The following is a 17,576-nucleotide window of genomic DNA, read 5'->3' on the forward strand; positions in this document are numbered from 1 at the left end:
ATGGGATGGTTCTGTGCACAACATGGATTTTCTGAACCAGTCATGAGAGGTGAGCCATTTTGGCCACAACACGCTGAGCGTGGCCGTTACCTGGGCACAGGACAGCTGGGGAGAAACAACAACAAGGGGGAAACAACAGCAACAAGGGAAAGCAACAGCACCGTGTCTGTGTCACACATTCAGCAACATCAGACCACTTCATAGCCATCAATTAGCTCGGCCTTGTAATCAAGGAAGGTCGGGACCGCTCTCCTCTTTTCAAACAGGGTGAGACACAAAAACCTTCAGTGTTTTCAAAGCATTCAGGCCCGTACAAGACTTACCTCGGACATTCCCATCCACAGCATCACTTGGCATAAACAAAACCATAGCCACGAAGAGGCAGAAAAAAACCTCTTTGCTGTGTATCTAGACCCAGTTTCCAAAATTACACGACCCAGCACAATGCCTATTTAATTACCCCCTGCCAGGATGGAAACAGACCTTTTGTATTTGTCCCTGACCAGGCAAAACAAAAACCACACACCCTCGCGGAGCAGATTGTTGAGCAGCAGCTGAGAGCCCGGCTGCAGGTGGCACCCAGCAAGGTCCTGAGCACCCTCCTGCACCCACCCACCCTGAGCGAGTGGTCCAAGGGGCCGCGTGTCCCCTGGGAGCCCGCTGTGGCACCCACACCACATTGAACACAAACCTCAGTGCCATCCTGAGCTGGCCTCCGTCCCTTCCCTCACCACAAGAACCAAGCCGGGCAGGATTTTTAGGATTATTTATTAACTGCGAAACGCCAGCGGTGCCCTGACTGCACAGGACACAGTCGCAGCACTGCGGCCCAAATCATTTAGCCTCAAAAACGTTAACAAACGTGTCCTCAGGAGGCTCTCAGGCACTGCCCATGCTGAGGACATGCCGTGGTGCTGCTGTGAGCCACCCCAAGGCAGACACTTAGCTCACTTCTCTCACCCGTAAAGCTTAATTTGGTTGCTGTCCAAATATAGTTTGAGAATACGGCCGAAATCACAGGTCCGGCCCTTGGGTGCTACAACCAGACCCATTGCAAGAATATTTTTTTTTTTTTCCAGGGGGGGAAGCAACATTAAAAAACGCCACTACTCATGGAAGGGACAACTGTTTCCGACAAACAACATGTAGAAAATACTGGGAGGGAGACCCTGAACGTATCTGCTAGTTCCCAGTGCAAAGGCACCAAGCCCTCCACGTTCACCAGATGGATATCAACATCTGGCACGTGTTGGAAGACATCCATATCAACTCCACCAGCCGGAACTGCAAGTAGCCGAAAACAAAGCCGGAGAGGACGTCGGTGATGTGGTGCCGTCCGATCATGACGCGGGAGAAGCCCACGCAGAGGGCCCAGATGACCAGCAGGATGCGGAGGGGGATGGCCAGCACCAGGTGGTTGAGGAAGAATTTGGAGAGCATGGCTGCCCGGCTGGCGTGCCCGGCCGGGAACGCGTAGGTGTCCATGGTAAGGTAGTCCAACACGCCGGGGCTCACGTCGTACGGGCCCTTGCGCTTGGCCAGCTTCTGCAGGCCCGCCACGATCACGATGTCCAGCAGGAGGGCTGCGAAACGAGAAGCGAGGAGGAGAGGTCAGAGGCAGGAGAAAAGGCAGGGGTGGTTTTCACGGCAGAGCGGGCGAGGGTTGTGGTAGTTCTGGCCCGGTGCATGCCACAGGCAGCCCCTGTCACCCTCGGATCAGCACCCGGGTGTTAGCTGCCCCCACCCCGGCTCACCCGTGAGCAGGCGAGCGCCGTTATCACCACCACACAGAGGAGGAACCCCGACCACAGAGGCCAGCGACCTGCCTGGGGAAGAAAAAAGGGATCGGCGAAGCTAAAATGGAAACTGCCGGCCCTCCTCCTGCAGCACCGGGCTGCGTGTCCCTGTTCCGTGCCACCAGGACGTATCCGTGCCCACCGTGTGGTCACCCCACGCCACCACAAAGTCACCCGCAAGCAGCACACCTCCCCCTGCCCAGAGCCGGGTGGCACCAAGCTGCTGGATTTCACTAAGAAAAGAGCATCAGGAGATGGAGAGCCAAGGGAAAAGTCATGCAATTAAGAAAAAGGGCTCCTGAGTTAGAAACAGCACCTGGGGGTGCGGATGTGGAGCCAGGAGGGATCCCCCCTGCCTGCCCTTTTGCATGCCAGAAGGGCAGGCCAGGGAACAAACCCCCCAGCCCAGCAAGCACAGGCTGGTGGCAGCAGGGACAAGGTCCCCACAGCTCCAGGACTCAGCACCACATCGCCTTTTGTCCTTAACTGCTCCGGAGCGAAACCCGTCAGCACTTTATCCTCCTCCTCTTCATCCCACCCCCCTTCTCCCGGCCAACAGCCCTGTCAATTTATTTCCTAGCATTGATTTTTCGTTTCTCCTAAATCCCCTCCTCTGCTTTTCCCCGGCCCTCCTCATTAGGCAGAGTGCTGATTTCAGCTCCTGACGGCGATGCCAAGGAGACTCACACCGCGGGCACCTCCTGCTCTGCCTGGGGGAAAGCAGGGAGGCAGCACCCGCTCCCCTCGGAGCACCCCGTCGGGTCCCAGACACTGGGTGCACCCACTACAGACCTTCCCCCACCGAATCTGCCCGTAGCTCAGGGCACAAACACTTCAGATACACACATTGGCCATTGCCCGTCCTTATTTTGCACTTCCAAGATGTTTTTTTCTGGTCAGAGGTGGTGTCAGGGCAGCTCGAGGGAGGCAGGTATGTGTGCACGGGGGTGGTGAGAGCATGGATAACAAACCAAAGGGCTGCTTTTGTGCCCCTTTCATTCAGAGGATGAATCAAATGGACCTTCAGTGCTGCTAGGTTAGATTTTCATCAAACGGTGCCCAGAAAACAGGAAGCCTCATTCGCTCCTGTTTCATGATCTGAAGGCACGGCGGCATTAAAACCGGGGGTTAATTTGCCGTTAAAAGAAAAAACAGAACCAAAACCAAGATTGCTCCACCGGGTGCTTTTTCTGTCGCTTCCCCCTGCACTTTCTGTTCCCTGCAGGCTGCACACCCCGGGGGAAGCAGCCTCAGCAGCACCCCCTGCCCCGGCCCCAGGCGTGGGGGGGTCCCATCGCCCTGCCTGGGGGGCACAACCATCGCCAGTCCTTCCCCAGCAGGCACCTACGCTGCCATCTTTCAGCCCCCCCAGCCCAGCTCCTGTCCCCTTGCAGTTCCTTGACCTACATACCTGCTCGGACTCGGGCTCCGCTGACTTTTTCCCTGCTGCTGTTTCAGCTCAGTGCAAATAAAATCCTCCTCCAGGCAGGGGGGGTTTTATCAGCAGCACCCATGGGCAGTGCAGCTGCAAGGGGGGGCTCTGTGCTCCCTGAGGTGCCCGCTGGCCACCCAAAGCCAACCACAGCCCTGGCTGTTTGCTTCACCCATGGTCCACCCTTCCCCTGTCCCTAAAATAGGGACGTGCACGTTGTCCAGGCCGGGAGGACGAAAGGTTGGAGGAAAAAGAGCCTCAGGAGGGACCCTGGAAGGAGCCTGGTGCTGATTTAGTGGCCTGCCCTTGCTGGAGATGGCCGGGGCTGTCGGGCAGCAAAGAGGGCTGAGATGAGATGAGAGGAGCAGGGAGCTGTAGTGCTAAGCTTTTCACACCATGCTCTTCCCACACACGTGGGTAGAATTGGATTGAAAACACAGCAAAACCACCAAAGGAAGGATTTGCTCTCGCCCATTGCTCCTTTCACGTTTGTCTCAAAAGCTCCAGAGTTTCCCCTCTGCCCTGGCTATTAAGGGATGCACAGCAAAACCATCCGGTCACCCCAAGCTCTATTAGCATCCCAAACTTCCTTAAAGCACAAACCCAAAGAGCGAGGCCTGCCTGACTGCGACAATTTTAGCATCAGAGATCACCTTGGTATTGTAAACAGCCAACATCTGGCATCAGACACACAGTAAATGAGCTGAGAGCGAGCCCCCTGGGCAGACATTTTATATCTATTAATAAGAGAAGGAAAACAATTATCTGCCTTGCTCCTACCACCAGACGTTAGGAGCCCATTAGGAGCGGAGAGCAGAAGAGGCAAACCCTGTGCAGGCAAGGCACAAGGACAAACTCCAAGTTTTGGCCTTAGCAAAACTCCAGCCCTCTCCTTGAAGTGGAGACGAAGCAGCTGGATGTCCCTGTCCCTGATATGTCCCCTGTGATCGTGGCAGGGGCGAGGGGCAGCACTCACTGCCCATGGGCATTGCCTGCCCGGGCTGGAGCCAGGCAGCATCTCCCAGGGCCAGGCAGACTCCAGCCGAGCTGTTAATACAAACGCATTACCAAAAACCCAGCTGAAAAACAGCCTGGGTGCAGTGCTGGGGGAGAGAAAAACAGGAGAAAGCCAAAAAAAAGCTTTTGGCCTCATCTGTTCCTGCAGCACGGACCCGCAGGACTTCGTGCACATGGGACCGCTGGAGGAGCCAGGCCAGCTCGCAGCCCAGCCACGAGGAGCTGGGCACACGGGAGAAGAAAAGGGGAATTTTGGTGACATGAGAGAGACAGAGAGCGAGCACGTCCCGAGCTCGGCAGCCCCCAGGTGCAGCAGCAGACGGACTTGTCCCCTGGCCATATTAAAGCAGGGACAAGGCAGGCAGCAGCTCGGTGCCTGGATGCAGCAGAAGCCTGCCGCCTGTTTTGTCCCCGGTCCCACTGTGCCAGAGGCCACACGGCCCCATGGAGCACACACGTGCTCCCAGCCACGCTGGCTTTGAAGGTGCTTTGCTTCCCAGATTAGCCAACTTCAGACAAATGTCACCCTTCCTACGAAACGGTTCCTTTTGCTCCACAAGTGGAATTAGTTTTATTTCCCCAAATTTAGTTCTGAACTTTAACTGTTCAGTTTTTACTTACACGCCTCATCCTACTGCTTCTGAAACGATCTTCCCAAATCTCCTGCAGGCTCCCCGACCTGGAAAATGAACTGTTTGCAGCCTTGACTGGTTGATGCTAACGAAAGGTGCAGGTTTCAGAGCACCCACACCCGCTCTCCGGTGGAGCTGCTGGCAGCTGGACGAGCCTCACTCCTCTGGAAATGAACTCCTCTCCTTCATTTACTTCCCCAAACACGGTACCATTAGGTGCAAGAACTGACAGAAAGTCACAGATGGCACGACACGGTTACGAAGCAGTGAATCAGGCACTGCAGCGTTTTGGGGGAGGTTATTTTTTGGCTGAACAAGCAGCAGAGAGTTCTGGGCGCTGGGTGCAGGGCGCGCTGGGTTAAGTGGCCACGGGGAGGTGAAGGAATGGCAGAAATCAGCATTGTGCAGTTAATTAAAAACCCCCCAATGACTGAGAACAGACTTGCTATGCCCTAGAAGATCAGAAACAGCCCCGAGTGTATGCACAGGCTGCATGGAGCTCTGCCCTTTTGGAAATCCCCCATGGGTGCTGGGCAGTTTGCATCTCAGCACCCATCACCGAGCATGCCTGCCCTACCGGGGCTCTATATGGCCTGGGGACAAGGGGGTGCTGATGGCTCATGCTGATGAAGGAAATGAGCTGAGCAGCTCCCGACAAGGCGCCACGAGCACCCAGCTGCCTCCCAGAAGGGCTGCAGGAGCCAGCGATGTCCCCGCGCTCGGTGCCAGCGGTGCAGGAGACGCCTCCCTGCAGCAGCAGCCCGGGGATGAGCACGCACGGAGCTCAGTCTCAGCGCTGCTTAGGCTCGTGCTTACACCCCGCTGCCTTCAATAAAGCAAAATGGCAAATTAATTAATTAATTAATTAATTAAAATCAGGGGTTGATTCTCTGGTGCTCACAGGGCCTCCAACCCACATCTCACAGTGCTTTAAAGACGCGGCGCAGCGAGGTCGTCCAGCAGCCCTGCGTGCACAGGGATGGAGGCTGCGACCAGAACTGCAGTTTAGGCGAAATCACGGAGCTTTCTGCCAACGGGAGGAAGAAGAGAAAGGTGAAACGATTCCCCCCTCGCCATCGCTGTCCTCCACCGAGCCTGGCCTGGACCCAGGTACCCGAGCAGTCTCCCTGCCCCTGCTGCTCCAGCTGCTCATCCCGCTGCTTTCTGCACCTCCACCCGGCCTCTGCTCCTGCCGGGGTGTCGGGGCCGAGCCCCCCTCACCCTTTTCTAGGGATGCCCCTCGGGGCAGAGCCCTGCTCAGCTGCCCCGGCAGGGCTGGCAGTGCAGCAGGCAGGCAGCTCTCGTCCCTTCGCAGCGCTGCGGCGGGGGCACGGGGAAGCTGCTGGGGAGTGACAGACACGAGCATGACTCATTTCCCTTGTTTATTCCCCCTCTTCCCATTCAGCAACCCTCGCACTTCTTTTCTCTTGCAATCTGCATTCAGACCGGGGAACGCTTTGCCTGCTGGCTCCGCACAGAAGCTCGGCTTTGAGCTCCCTGCAGCGCCCCAAAGGCTGCAGGTGGGGACGTGGGGCTCACGCCGTGCTCAGCACCAAACAAGCAGGATAAGACCTCGGCGCTGAGCAGCACCAAGGGGCTGGCAGAGACCCTGTGCTGGTCCCTGGAAATATCCCCCGTGCCCTCTCCTGCCTCTGTGAAACGGGCCCTGGGCTGTCACTGACTGTCCTCTGCGCGAAGGGACACTGCAGGCACTGCCTGCCCTGCAGATGAATGCACTTGCTGTAAAGCAGGCAGGCGAGGAAGGGAAAAGTCACGCTGCCCGAGCTCAGCAGGGATACGGGAGGATGGCACCAAATAACCAGGGACTTTCACTACAGCCTGACACGATGAAGAGGAATATTTAATGTCGGGCTGGGCCTGATGCTGGATGCAGGGAGTGGGCATCGGCGATGCTCCCTCTGGCACCCACCACGGGTCGGTCACGCTGGGTTACTCACTGCCTGCATCCTCCTGCCCTCTGGGCAGATGTGCTGCAACCCTGCTGAGATGCCAGCGGGCACTGGCAGGGCAGCAGGGCTGGGGCTGAGCCTCCTGCACGTGTCCAGCTTCACGGGAGGGGATGAGCAGAAGGCTGGGAGCGGTCCCAAAAGCAGGGGACACGCTCCCAGGCTGCTTGCTCCTTCCCTGCTGAAATGCTTTCTGCCCCGTCTAGCTCAGAAAATCCCCAGCCTCACAGTGGGAAAATGAAAGGGAAAAAACAGACACATCTGGCCCCAAACCATCTCTGGGGCTCTCAGCTTAGCAAGCTCCGCTGCGCACAGACTGATCCATCTGCTAGCGCAGCTCCCCGTCCTCTCTGCTGGGGCTGGGCTGCCGAGCCCCGAGGCTCATCGGGATGAGCTCGTCCGTGCTGCCTGGGCATTTAATCTACTCAGTGACCTTTAACAGCCCCGGGCTGTACAACGATCTGAATTTTCACTGCACAGACTCCAAAGGAAAGCATCCCCATACACGAAGTACCTGCGTGCTGCTAGAGGAGGGACAGGGGGTCTCGGGGGACCTGGTGAGGACATTTCGTCTCTCTTTTTCCTCCCTGACCTACCATTCCTGCCAGCCTGCTCCTGCTTGCAGGCTGCATGGGCGGATTGCAGAGCCCCGTCCCTATATGTATTTATAAATACAAATACATTTATAAATACATACATTCTGCTCACGACAAAGTCCCAGTGCTGCAGGGGACTGTGCCTCAGCGTATTATGGCTTGGTTCCCAACCAGCCTAGCGCTAGGTCTGCATCCAGGGAGAAGGCTGGAGAGAGCAAGGACCGACTTCTGGCCGAGCTCCAGGCCTGGAGAGGTGACCCTGGCCTCCCCTCCTTTCCTCCCCATGTAGCAAGTGACCCATCCTGCAGCTGCTCCCCACAACGTGCCCGTGGCACTGTTTCCCCGGGTGGAGATAAATGCTCGGTGGCAGCAGCAGCGAGCTGCCCAGATGTCAGAACAGGGTGCAGAGCCAGCAGGGGATGGGTGAGGACCACTGCCCATGTCACAGCTGGACACGGGGACACAGCCACCACCAGGCTTGGCTCTGCCCCTTTCCAGCATGCCAAGAGAAGGTTTCAGAACCTATTTCACAAAGCCATGACCAAAGCTGAACCAGGTATCTCACACCATACACAAACACATCTACGAGCAAGCGTTAACCAACCAGATATCTCCTACAAAGGCACACAGCTGGACCACAGCTGAAAATGCAAAGGATCACGGTGATGGGTGGCAGTTTGGCTCTGAACACAACAGGGGGACTTCACCGAAAGCACCGCTTTGGGTAGATCACCATATTCCATCCCTGTCACTCTAAGAAGGTGCCTGGATCTGGAAAGACCATCAGCCTAACGAGATCAGTCTGTTCAGCTTAATGAATAGGAGGTGAAGAGGTGACTTGAGCACCATCCAAAACATTGAAAGGCAGAAGGGATGCTGGATAAAAGAGCCACTCGGCTGAAGAGACAAAGGTATGCAGAGGCAGGGGAGGGAAGGGAACAGTCAAACTAAGAGCGAGGCGCCGGGGAGAACACCTACCACTGCAGTAATACAGAAATGGTTCTGACAAGTTCACCGCCACTTGAAATTTTACATCTGATTGAGTGTTTGGGTTTTTTCCCTCAGCAAATTGAACGGGAATAAATTAAGGGATGTGCTACCGCCTGTATTTAGCCGTGGGTTAGATCGATGATCCAAATGTTCTTTGCTGGCTTTGCAGTCAATGAATCACTAAATTTGGATCCACATCCTCACCAGATGGATCAGAACCAGAAACCAAGGTACTGCTTTCCCTCAGGGCTTAACGCTTTTTCTGTCTGGTTCTAGAGCAGCTCTGGTAGTTTTAGTGGGAGCTTTATATCTGTTTTCCCACAGTAAGCTCGATTGCAAAGTTCAAATGATTTTCTAAGCACATCAGTTCTCACAAAATCCCTGCAGAGGGAAGTTTGGATGGTCCTAAAAGTCCCAACACTGGCAAACAACTAAAATGAACTTAAACTGGGGGGTTTCCTGAGTCACGATTTTCTCGATGTGGCAGAGGGGGAGCAGACTTTCTTCCCGACTCTTTCACAGCCAGGGCTGGCAACACTGAGCCAGTCTTCCTGAAAGCACTTTCTGGCAGAGGGATTTTGACAGTGGGCACAGATATCTGATTTCTTCCATCTTTTCAGTAACAGGCTGTGACCGTGCCTCTCTGGCTGTTTGGCATTTGCTGGAAAAAGATTACGATGAGAAGGAGAATCAATAAATTCCATCACAGATGACAACTGTGGAGGGAAAACATTGCTGGGGGTTGCTAATCAACATCAGCAGCTGGGAGGGATGGAGCGCCCCAGGGAGGGAGGTCAGAACCCCTCACCCTAAATGCTCCCACGCGTCTTGGCAAAGATCCTACCAAGAGCTCCTCCGGCGCAAGTGCCCCCCCTCCATCTGCAGTGGTGCTCCTGCCAGGTTCCCGGTCCCATTTCAGCAGTCTCCTGTCTCCTCGCCTTGAAAGCCTGATTGCAAATCCTAAACAAGTGCTCTATGATGGGCTGGCTCCCTGCCCAGAGACTGCATCAGAAATTCTGCTTGATGTATCAAACCCTGAGCAAGCCGCGGGGAGGGAGGAGAGCCAGGGGAGGTAAAGAAGGGGTGCCGTAGACAACCCCAACTTCTCTGCTCCCCTCCTTCCAGGACACCAGGGAAGCACCGGGGATGCTCCCTTCCCTTTGACCTGTCCCCAGCCAGAAGGGCTTCACACCACAGCCTGCTGGGTCTCAACCCAGGGAAAAAAAAACAGTGAGAGGGACCCGGGATGCCAGATGGAGCATCACACCCTTCCTATCAGCTCAAGGGACCACATCTCATGGTTGGTCTGGGTCTGCCAACCCCACACTCCCCTGCTGGACTCCTCCATTCATCAGCAATGCAGGCGTTACGGCAGTAGCTGCTCTGCTACTAGGAGCTCCTGACTGCAATCTTAAATATCAAGCCAAGGCCACGCTCTCAGCAGAGATCCTGCTCTGCAGGGTGACACGAGTCCTGCCGAGGATGCTGACGAGAGAGGCTCCGGGCACCTTGGTCGGTGCCAGGCAGTGTGGTCTGCAGGGGGGACAAAGAATTAGAGAATATCCCGAGTTGGAAAGGACTCACAAGGATTATCGAGTCCAACTCCTGGCACCACACAGGTCGACCCAAAAATTCAAAGGAAACTCTTTGGAGGGCTGTGAGACCTACAGAGCTGTCAGGTCAGGCCGTGAGCTAGCCCTTCACACAATTTAACCCATTTCTCTTTTGGCAGGCAGCAACAAGGGAAGGGAGCAAGGAACCAAGACTGTGGAGTCCCCAACCTGTCCTGGGCAGCACTTTTGAACCAAGGAGACCTGAAAATGCAGGACTGAGCTCTCCCAGCCATCACCCGACACTCAAAGTTTCAATGCAACCTGGATCTGGCTTTGTGTTTGGCCTCCTCAATGGCAGTGGAAGAGCGAGAAGACCTTTACTGGTTTTAAGCCAAAAGAGGCATTAGCTCGTCATAAAGACCTCAAATATTTTGGAGTCAAAGAGGTCGGTTTTCAGGCTCCAGAACTGTCAAAGGCTCTCAGGTCAAGAGACCTCTGGAAACTGTGCCGTCTGATGCTGGCCGCCTCCTATTTCATGCTCATGCCCTTTTACACAGGGCTTCTTTTCCCAGTGAGGGTTTGACCCAGAGCACCGGGCAGCCCCTGGGAGAACTGCTGACACCGGCGGGCTCTGCATCATGCCGATGCTATTCCGGCTCCCTCCCCGCCACGGCCTCCCCTTGTTAGATGTCACAGCACTGGGACAGGCTCCTTCAAAGGCAGAGGGGAGAAAAGGTGGCCGCAACTGTGCTTTTCAAGCCAGTTCAGTGCAATCGTTGCCCTCTCTGAAGGAAGAACTTCTGAAAAAAAAAAAAAAAAAAGCTGGGGCCGTGCTGCAGAACGTATCGTATCGCAGGCAGTCCCTGAGAACAGGACGTCCCTTTCCTGAGGTGCCTACTGCAGGCTCCCTAAAAAGAAAAGGCCTAAATCTAACGTCAATTCCTCGTGCTGACCAAAAGTGGGAGCTCCGCGGGCTGGTTTTTGGGGGAGGGTGAAATGCTGGGGTGACCTCAGCCAGATGAGCTAGAAATTAGTCATATAAAAAAAAAAGTGATAACCAGGCCACAGGCCAAAGGCAAAAGAGAGGGAAGAGCAAGTGCCTCAGGTGGACACGGGCAGGGTGGTTTGGGGCCTGGATGTGGGGAAAGTCGCACCCAGAGCTCAGCATGGTCGTGGTGGGATGTGGGGCCATGGGGCCGGGTCAGGCCCTGCACAGCTCCCCCAGCACGCCCCAGTCCGCAGGGGCAAGGAGACCGACCATCCCACAAAAAAAAAAAAAAAAAAAAAAAAGGGGGCTGTCAGGAGAGATCTGATCCCTTGTAACAGCCTCTGGGTCAAGCTAGCGTGTGGAAACGGGGCCAGCAGCAAGAAAGGTCCTCCTGGGACGAGGGATGTGAGATGAAGCGGCAGCAGGGAAGGAGATGGGACTACTCTGAGCAGCTGCGGAGATGTGGGGCCAGGATCTGCACAAGGAGGTGCAGAGGGGATGGAAATGCTTTTCTCTTTAGGATATCTTCTGTCTCTGATCCATGTGTTAAGATTAAAATCTTTATGTTTTCCCCAACCTGACCAACTAGCGAGGCAGACGACCATAAATCAAGGGCACTGCTGCTGGTATCCACCTGCACATCACAGACACTTTCTTGGCCCGACTCGGACCAACCCTGCCTCATCGGGGCCGCGGATTTGCCCCTGCCCTGCAGGGATGGCCGGCTACCGGGATCCATTCCACCCCCTTAGAAAAACTTTTTGCAGCATCCATCTCCCACCATCCCAAAACTGCCAAGGTGGCTGATAAGTGCCGCATTCACCCAAAAGGTCACTGCCTGCTGCCTGACCCCGCCGGCGGTGGGAGCAGTCAGAGGAGGAGTCCTGATGCCGCTGTCCCTTGTGACTAGGGCTGGGCTTTCCCGGCGGGGAAGGAAGGAGCTTTGCCACTCACCTAGCAGCAGGTTCATGAGGACCTCCTGGCCCGCCAGCGTGCTGCTCTTCACCAGGCAGATGAGCGTGCCCGCGATCCAGGGGATCCCGTGCCCCGTTATCCCCAGGAGGTTGATCATGGAGCGGGCGCCTCCCCAGGACGAAGCTCTGTTGGCGCACACTCCCAGCCGCTTGGACATGCAGATGTCGATGGCCAGCAGGGAGTTGAAGGCGATTCCCTTGAAGGAGGGGTTGAGCTGCATGCAGTCCTCTTCGGGCAGCTGCTGCGACTGCCTCCGCTCCTTGGGGCTGCTGTTCTGGGCGCCGGCTGCTCCCGCCTGGCCGCTCTGCTTCCTCCCCTGGCTCCTGCTCTCCTGGGTCCCTTTCAGGGGCTGGTTCAGGGAGAGGAACTCAGCCCTGTTCAGGACATTGTTCCTGTCTCGTGCCCTGGACCGTGGCTGGGATGCTGGCATTGCAGTCTCTCGCGAACGGAACCTGCTTTGCAAACACCGGGACGGAGAGAAATCCCTCTTCTCCCTGCGGAAAGCTTCCCCCACTCCCACCCTCACGAGCTGGGGATTTGGGAAGCTACAAAGGTTCCCCTCTGTTGCAGTTGCCCCCAGCACAGACTGCAGCTGTTAAATATAGAGTAAGGAATGCACATGGCTGTTTACTTCATGGGCCTAGCAAGCTTGGAAGGAAAGTTAATGCCAGGCTTGGCAGCCACTCCAGTGCCAGGGAAAAAGGTTAAACAGCCAATAGATTGGAAGAAGAGGAGGGAAATGCTTTGTGCCAAAGGTTGGTTGCTTCTGGTCTGGTCTATTTAAATCTTCCAATTGCTTATTCCCCTGGGCTGCAAGGGAAACTGGGAAATGTAGTTTTTTTTGGCACAGTAATTCATATTTTAGTGTCAGCGCATCAGCACTGGAAGAGATCACGGTGCTGTGGTGGCTGCCAGGGTGGGCAATGCAGCCTGGCTCCCAGCCTCTGTGCTGGGCATCACTTGGGGGCTTCCCTGCAAGGGGCCCGACCCGGCTATCTCCTAGTTTTGTCTGTCCTGCTATGTCTCACCTCTGCTAGGGCACCCTAAGTAATATTCCTTTCTCCCTGGCACGAACACCTCACGAGCATCACCAGCCCCATCCTCTCCCCCCGCTCAGCACGCATCCCCGCAGCTCCTCCACCGCCACCCCTGCCTGCAGCCCGAGGAGAAGCAGCACCTGCCTCTTGATTAAAAGAGACGCGGCGCCGCTAATGAATTCCCATCCCCCTGCCCCCGGCGCTGAGCGTGCCCTAAATACCGCACACGTTTCTGCCGTGTCATCCAGCATCGCAGCTCCGGCGCTGAAAGCAGGTGACAGGCGCTGCCGCGTCCCCGAGCTGTGGCTGCGACCAGCAGTGGCCCCGTCGGAGCTGGCACCAGGGCTCGGCGAGGAGGAAGGGTCCCCACGGCACAGGCTGGGTGCTGCGGGATTGTGCCAGGCCCTGGGAAGTCCTGCAGGGGGGAGAGGAAGAGATGAATATCACACCAAGCAGCGGCACAGGCACGGCTCTTGGTTCCAGTGATATTTACCTACGTAAAATTATAAAGGTCAATATTAGAAGAGGTAACACCGGGAAACATCCACATATCTTTGAAAGCCTTATCTGAAACCTACAGGAGAGCCTAAGTGCTAAATGGAGGGTGGTCCTGGCTTTCTAAGATAATAAAAACTTTGCACTTCCTTTGCACTTATTATCCTTAGTTCCCAAAATACTTTAGCTGAGCTAGTCCTCAGCCCATGCCCATCTGACAGAGACAGGCCCAAAGAGGCTGCTGCAATTTTTTGGCCAAGTAAATCAGTGCTGGAAGTGCTGAGGAGCCTTTGCTCACCCTTGTGTTTTGCTTATGAACCAAAGGAAAATAATACACAGCAACTGATTTCTGAACCACATCCTCCGGGAACTTACCCCGAGCCTGTGATGATGACTGTAGCCGTGGGAAGAGCTCTTCCCCTCCTTACCCAGCCCAGCACCACCAGCTCCTTTCAGCTCAGGCAGCAAATTATTGCTTGGGGCCGAGCCAGCCCAGCAGCACACGTTGGTGCTACCCCAGCACCTACCAGCTCTTGCTTGCTCACCGCCTGCACAGCTGCATTCTTCTGCTATCAGGCAGGTCAGTGCCCCGTCCCTGTGTCCCTGTCCCCTGCTGCAGGGCTCTGAGGCACGTGGAAGATCTCAGCCCGCTTGACAGCAGCCAGCGTGATATCGGGACTATCGGGACTCGTGGCAGTACTATGCCATAGCTGTCACCTCCCTGCCGCTCAGCCTCGCTGCTTCTGCAGATCACAGCAGCACGGGGCGCCTTGCAAGCAAGTGGCTGCGAGCAGAGGGTTAACGTGGTGGTGGCCAGGAGCCTGCAGAAATAGAAAGGCTCCTCGCCTCTCATCCCCTCACCATGCCAGGGATGCTGAGCTATTACTGAGCACGTTCCCTGGGAGCTGTCACAGGGAAAAAATACCTTGAAAGCACCGGGAGCTCGTTTTGTCCGGTGCCTGTCTGTTCCTCTGACCCCTGAAGCAGGCACAGGGCGCTGCTCTGCCTTGTGCACACCAGGGGCCAGCCCCCGGCCACCAGCAGGGAAGGAGATGAGGAGAAAGCACAGCCCGGGGTGAATGCACTGCTAAATGCCCCTGTTGAGAGGAACAGGAGAGGAAACAACTCAGTGTCCCATTTGTGGTGGTTATTTTCCCTATATATGGCTGAGATGAGGAAGGGGAGACCCTTTGGGCAAACCTGTGGGGTTTATATAGCACCAGGTGGGCTACGCTGCTGGGGGAGCAGCAGCAGGAGTGGGCCCAGCAGAAGGAGATGCAACTCCCAGCATCGCCAGATGCTCCTAATTGTTACTTATCACAGCTTGGCCTCAAAAGCCAATCTCCAGCAATTTCATCAGTGAGCACCAGGCTCACAGGCACAGGAGCTGCTCTGCGCACAGCTTAGTGCAGCCGCTCTTGGGCAAAGTGCACTAATTCCTTAATCACACAACAGTGTGATGGAGATGGGCATGGCCAAAAAAACAAGGAAAGCTCCAGCCGAAGATGAAAAGCTGATTTAATTAGGCTGAGATAATGCAATTTCCTAGTTGACCAGAACACCAGGGATTGCCAAAGTTGAAGCAAGACCTGGCTGCAGCGGCGGTGAAGCTGGAGTCTCAGAACATGCAGCTTCACCCAACACATAATGCTCTGGGAAACTGTGACGAGCTTGTTTGAAAAGTGTGAAAGAGTCTTGGAGATGTCAAAGTATTTCAGCACCTTCTGGAGGTTGCTGAAGAAACTGGATTTTTTCATTTGGAGATGCTCATTTCAGTCTTTTCCTGTACTTTGTGTTGTTTGTTTGCAACTTGAGCGCATTTTTAGTTTCTTTTTCTGTTGTGGGGCTAGGAACAAGGACGGTGCCCTTCTCAGAGATCCCACGAATGTTAACACAGATAAATATTTATCCAATGCTTTGAGAAACACACTGAAGGAAACCATAATGTTACCCTATGGTTCGTCCACCCCCTGCCTCTCAATTTGCTTGGAGGGCTCAGTACCTCAGCCTGGAAAGGGCAGGAGCCAGCAGGGCAGGAGGCGAGGACCCCGCAGCCCGTGCCCTGCATAGGCAAGGCTGAGCACTGGGGGCAGGACCTCCCCGGGACCTCAGAGCCTACAGGAGCAGCCTCCGCTCGTCCTGGGGCATTCTCCTGTCAGGATCACCCAGCAGCTCCAGTCCTTCCTACCTGCTGCAGGGCAGACAACAAGCGCATGGACGCTGGAAAATGCCACGCACTGCGTGAGCTAATCCTGCTTGCTGTGAGCGTGGGGCAGGAGGAAATAAAGGACATTTTGCTCTGTGCAAAGCCATCCTTCCTCCTCATTCCCCCAGGTTTCCCACTCAGAAAAGAGTCAAGGTGTACGCACGTGGAGCTGTGAGGATGCTCAGCACCCTGCAGTTATCGCTGAGCGCCCCAGCACCCACACCTCACCCGGTGCTGAGCTCTCTGCAAGCCATGGCCTCAGCTGGGTGATGGTCAGCAGGCAAGGCCAGACGCAGGGCTCCTCAAAACATCCGTGCCAGGGGTTTACAACTTCCCCACAGGCCACTGCCGCCTCGGACACCTCTCAGCACCCGCTCCTCAGTCCCTTTGCTGCTGCCAAGAGCATTTCTTTGCATTTCTAGTTGCTGGAATCGCAGCTCAGCCAGCCCAGGGCTGCAGGTTTTGCATGTAGAGAGGCTGTGCCTGCGCTGTATCTGTCAGCCAAGCTCCAGCTGGGGGAGAAAAACCTTCATCTGCAGAATGAAGAGAAAATACATGGCATTTAAGCAAGAGGGAAGGAGAGGAAAAAAGAGGGAAGGAGGAAAAGAGATGAAAGAAGAAGAGAGAAAGGAGGCGAGCAGGAGAGAAAGAAGGGGAGAAAGAAAGGGAGAAGGGGAGCAGGAGGGAGCCCTTATCTCCAAAAAAAACTACATTACCCACAAGCCGCGGCCGCGTGGGAGGAAATGCTGCTCTGCAAAGGAGGGCTAGCTCCAACAGCTGCAGTTTAAAAGAGAAACCCAGGGGGAGGGATGGGAGGGAGGGAGCGGCGGAGGGCGGCCGGCAGGGGCAGGGGGGCCCGGCCGCTGTCCTGCTGCTCGCCGGGGCGGCGGCGGCGCTGCGGGGCGCGGATGCCCGGGGTGGGGGGCAACGGCGGGGCCAGCGGGGACCGGGCGGGGGCCAGGGGGCGACTTGCGGCAAAGTTTGACCCGGCCGCGATGCCTCCGGTGCTGCCGGTGCAGGGGGAGCATCCCCCGCCCCGCTCCCCCCTGCTCCGCCGCAACCCGGCGCCGTCCCCGGCTGCATGAGGAGCGCGGTGCGAGAGAGGAGGAAGCTTGCGGCAGCCAAGAGGCGGAGGCACCGATCCTGCTCCTCTCACCCCCCCCCCCCCCCCCCCCCGGGTACACAGCGGAGAAGGCGAAGAGAGAAAAAAAAAAATAATCCATCGCTGAAGAGCCTCCCCCCCCACCCCTTTTCCTCCCTCCCTCCCTCCCTCCCTCCCCAGCCACCCGCCCCTCTCCCGGCGCTCCTCGCCCCCGCAGCGGTGAGCCCGGCAGCTCGCCGGGGGCTCGGCGGGATGCTGGGGGGGCGCCCCCGGCCCGCAGCACCCCCCCGTGTGCGGGGCAGCCCCGGCGGCAGCCCCTGAGCCCCGCAGGCTGAGCCCGCAGCAGCAGCAGGAGGAGGAGGAGGAGGAGGAAGGTCGGACACCCCTGCGGACGCCGCTCGCCCAGGAGGAGAAGGAGAAGGAGGAGGAGGAGGAGGAGGAGGAGGAAGGCCGGACCCCCCCCCCTCCCCGGGATGTCACGGGAGGCGATTGTGCAGCGCTGAGCGGCCCCAGGGCGGGGGCAGCGGGGGGGGCTCGCCGCCGCCTCCTGCCCCGCCGCACAGCCCCGCCGAGCGCCGCCGGGATTTATGGTGCCGGCTATTTCTAAGGGGGAAGGAATTAACCAAAAAAAAAAAAAAAAGAAAAAAAAAAAAAAGGAGGAGAGGGAAAAGAACCGACCCGAAGCCCTGACAGCGCTGGTGGAGGAGCTTCCAAAATCGAAGATCGGGCTACTTTTTTTTTTTTTTTTTTTGCATTTTCCACCCGTCGCTTTTTTTTTTTTTTTCTGTTA

The 17,576-nt window shown here is 56.4% G+C and overlaps 1 protein-coding gene across 2 annotated transcripts; it reads right to left on the reverse strand.

Annotated features, from left to right (window-relative positions):
• Positions 1-757: 757 nt before the first annotated feature.
• Positions 758-14,528, reverse strand: PLPP7 (phospholipid phosphatase 7 (inactive)). 2 transcript variants are annotated; one of them, XM_082775738.1, is made up of 4 exons: positions 14,404-14,528; positions 13,210-13,398; positions 11,926-12,398; positions 758-1,583 (listed from the first exon to the last, which is right to left on the reverse strand). In XM_082775738.1, the coding sequence occupies exons 3-4, from the start codon at positions 12,374-12,376 to the stop codon at positions 1,219-1,221; spliced, it is 816 nt and encodes a 271-aa protein (XP_082631864.1). In that variant the 5' UTR covers positions 12,377-12,398; positions 13,210-13,398; positions 14,404-14,528; the 3' UTR covers positions 758-1,218. The 2 variants fall into 2 exon arrangements, with proteins under 2 accessions (XP_082631864.1, XP_082631863.1); XM_082775737.1 differs by having other exon boundaries at positions 13,205-13,398.
• Positions 14,529-17,576: the final 3,048 nt, after the last annotated feature.

Source organism: Aythya marila (assembly GCF_965140915.1).
Source record: "Aythya marila genome assembly, chromosome: 19".
NCBI classification, from domain to species: domain Eukaryota; kingdom Metazoa; phylum Chordata; class Aves; order Anseriformes; family Anatidae; genus Aythya; species Aythya marila.

Bases quoted from the DNA above. Each gene is read 5' to 3' on its own strand.
- PLPP7 (XM_082775737.1), bottom strand. From the start codon at position 13,227: ATGACACGGCAGAAACGTGTGCG. The intron at 12,399-13,204 runs GTATTTAGGGCA...TTTGCAAAGCAG, and splicing joins ACACGGCAGAAACGTGTGCG to GTTCCGTTCGCGAGAGACTG. The intron at 1,584-11,925 runs GTGAGTGGCAAA...CTCGTTTCGCAG, and splicing joins CCTCATGAACCTGCTGCTAG to CCCTCCTGCTGGACATCGTG.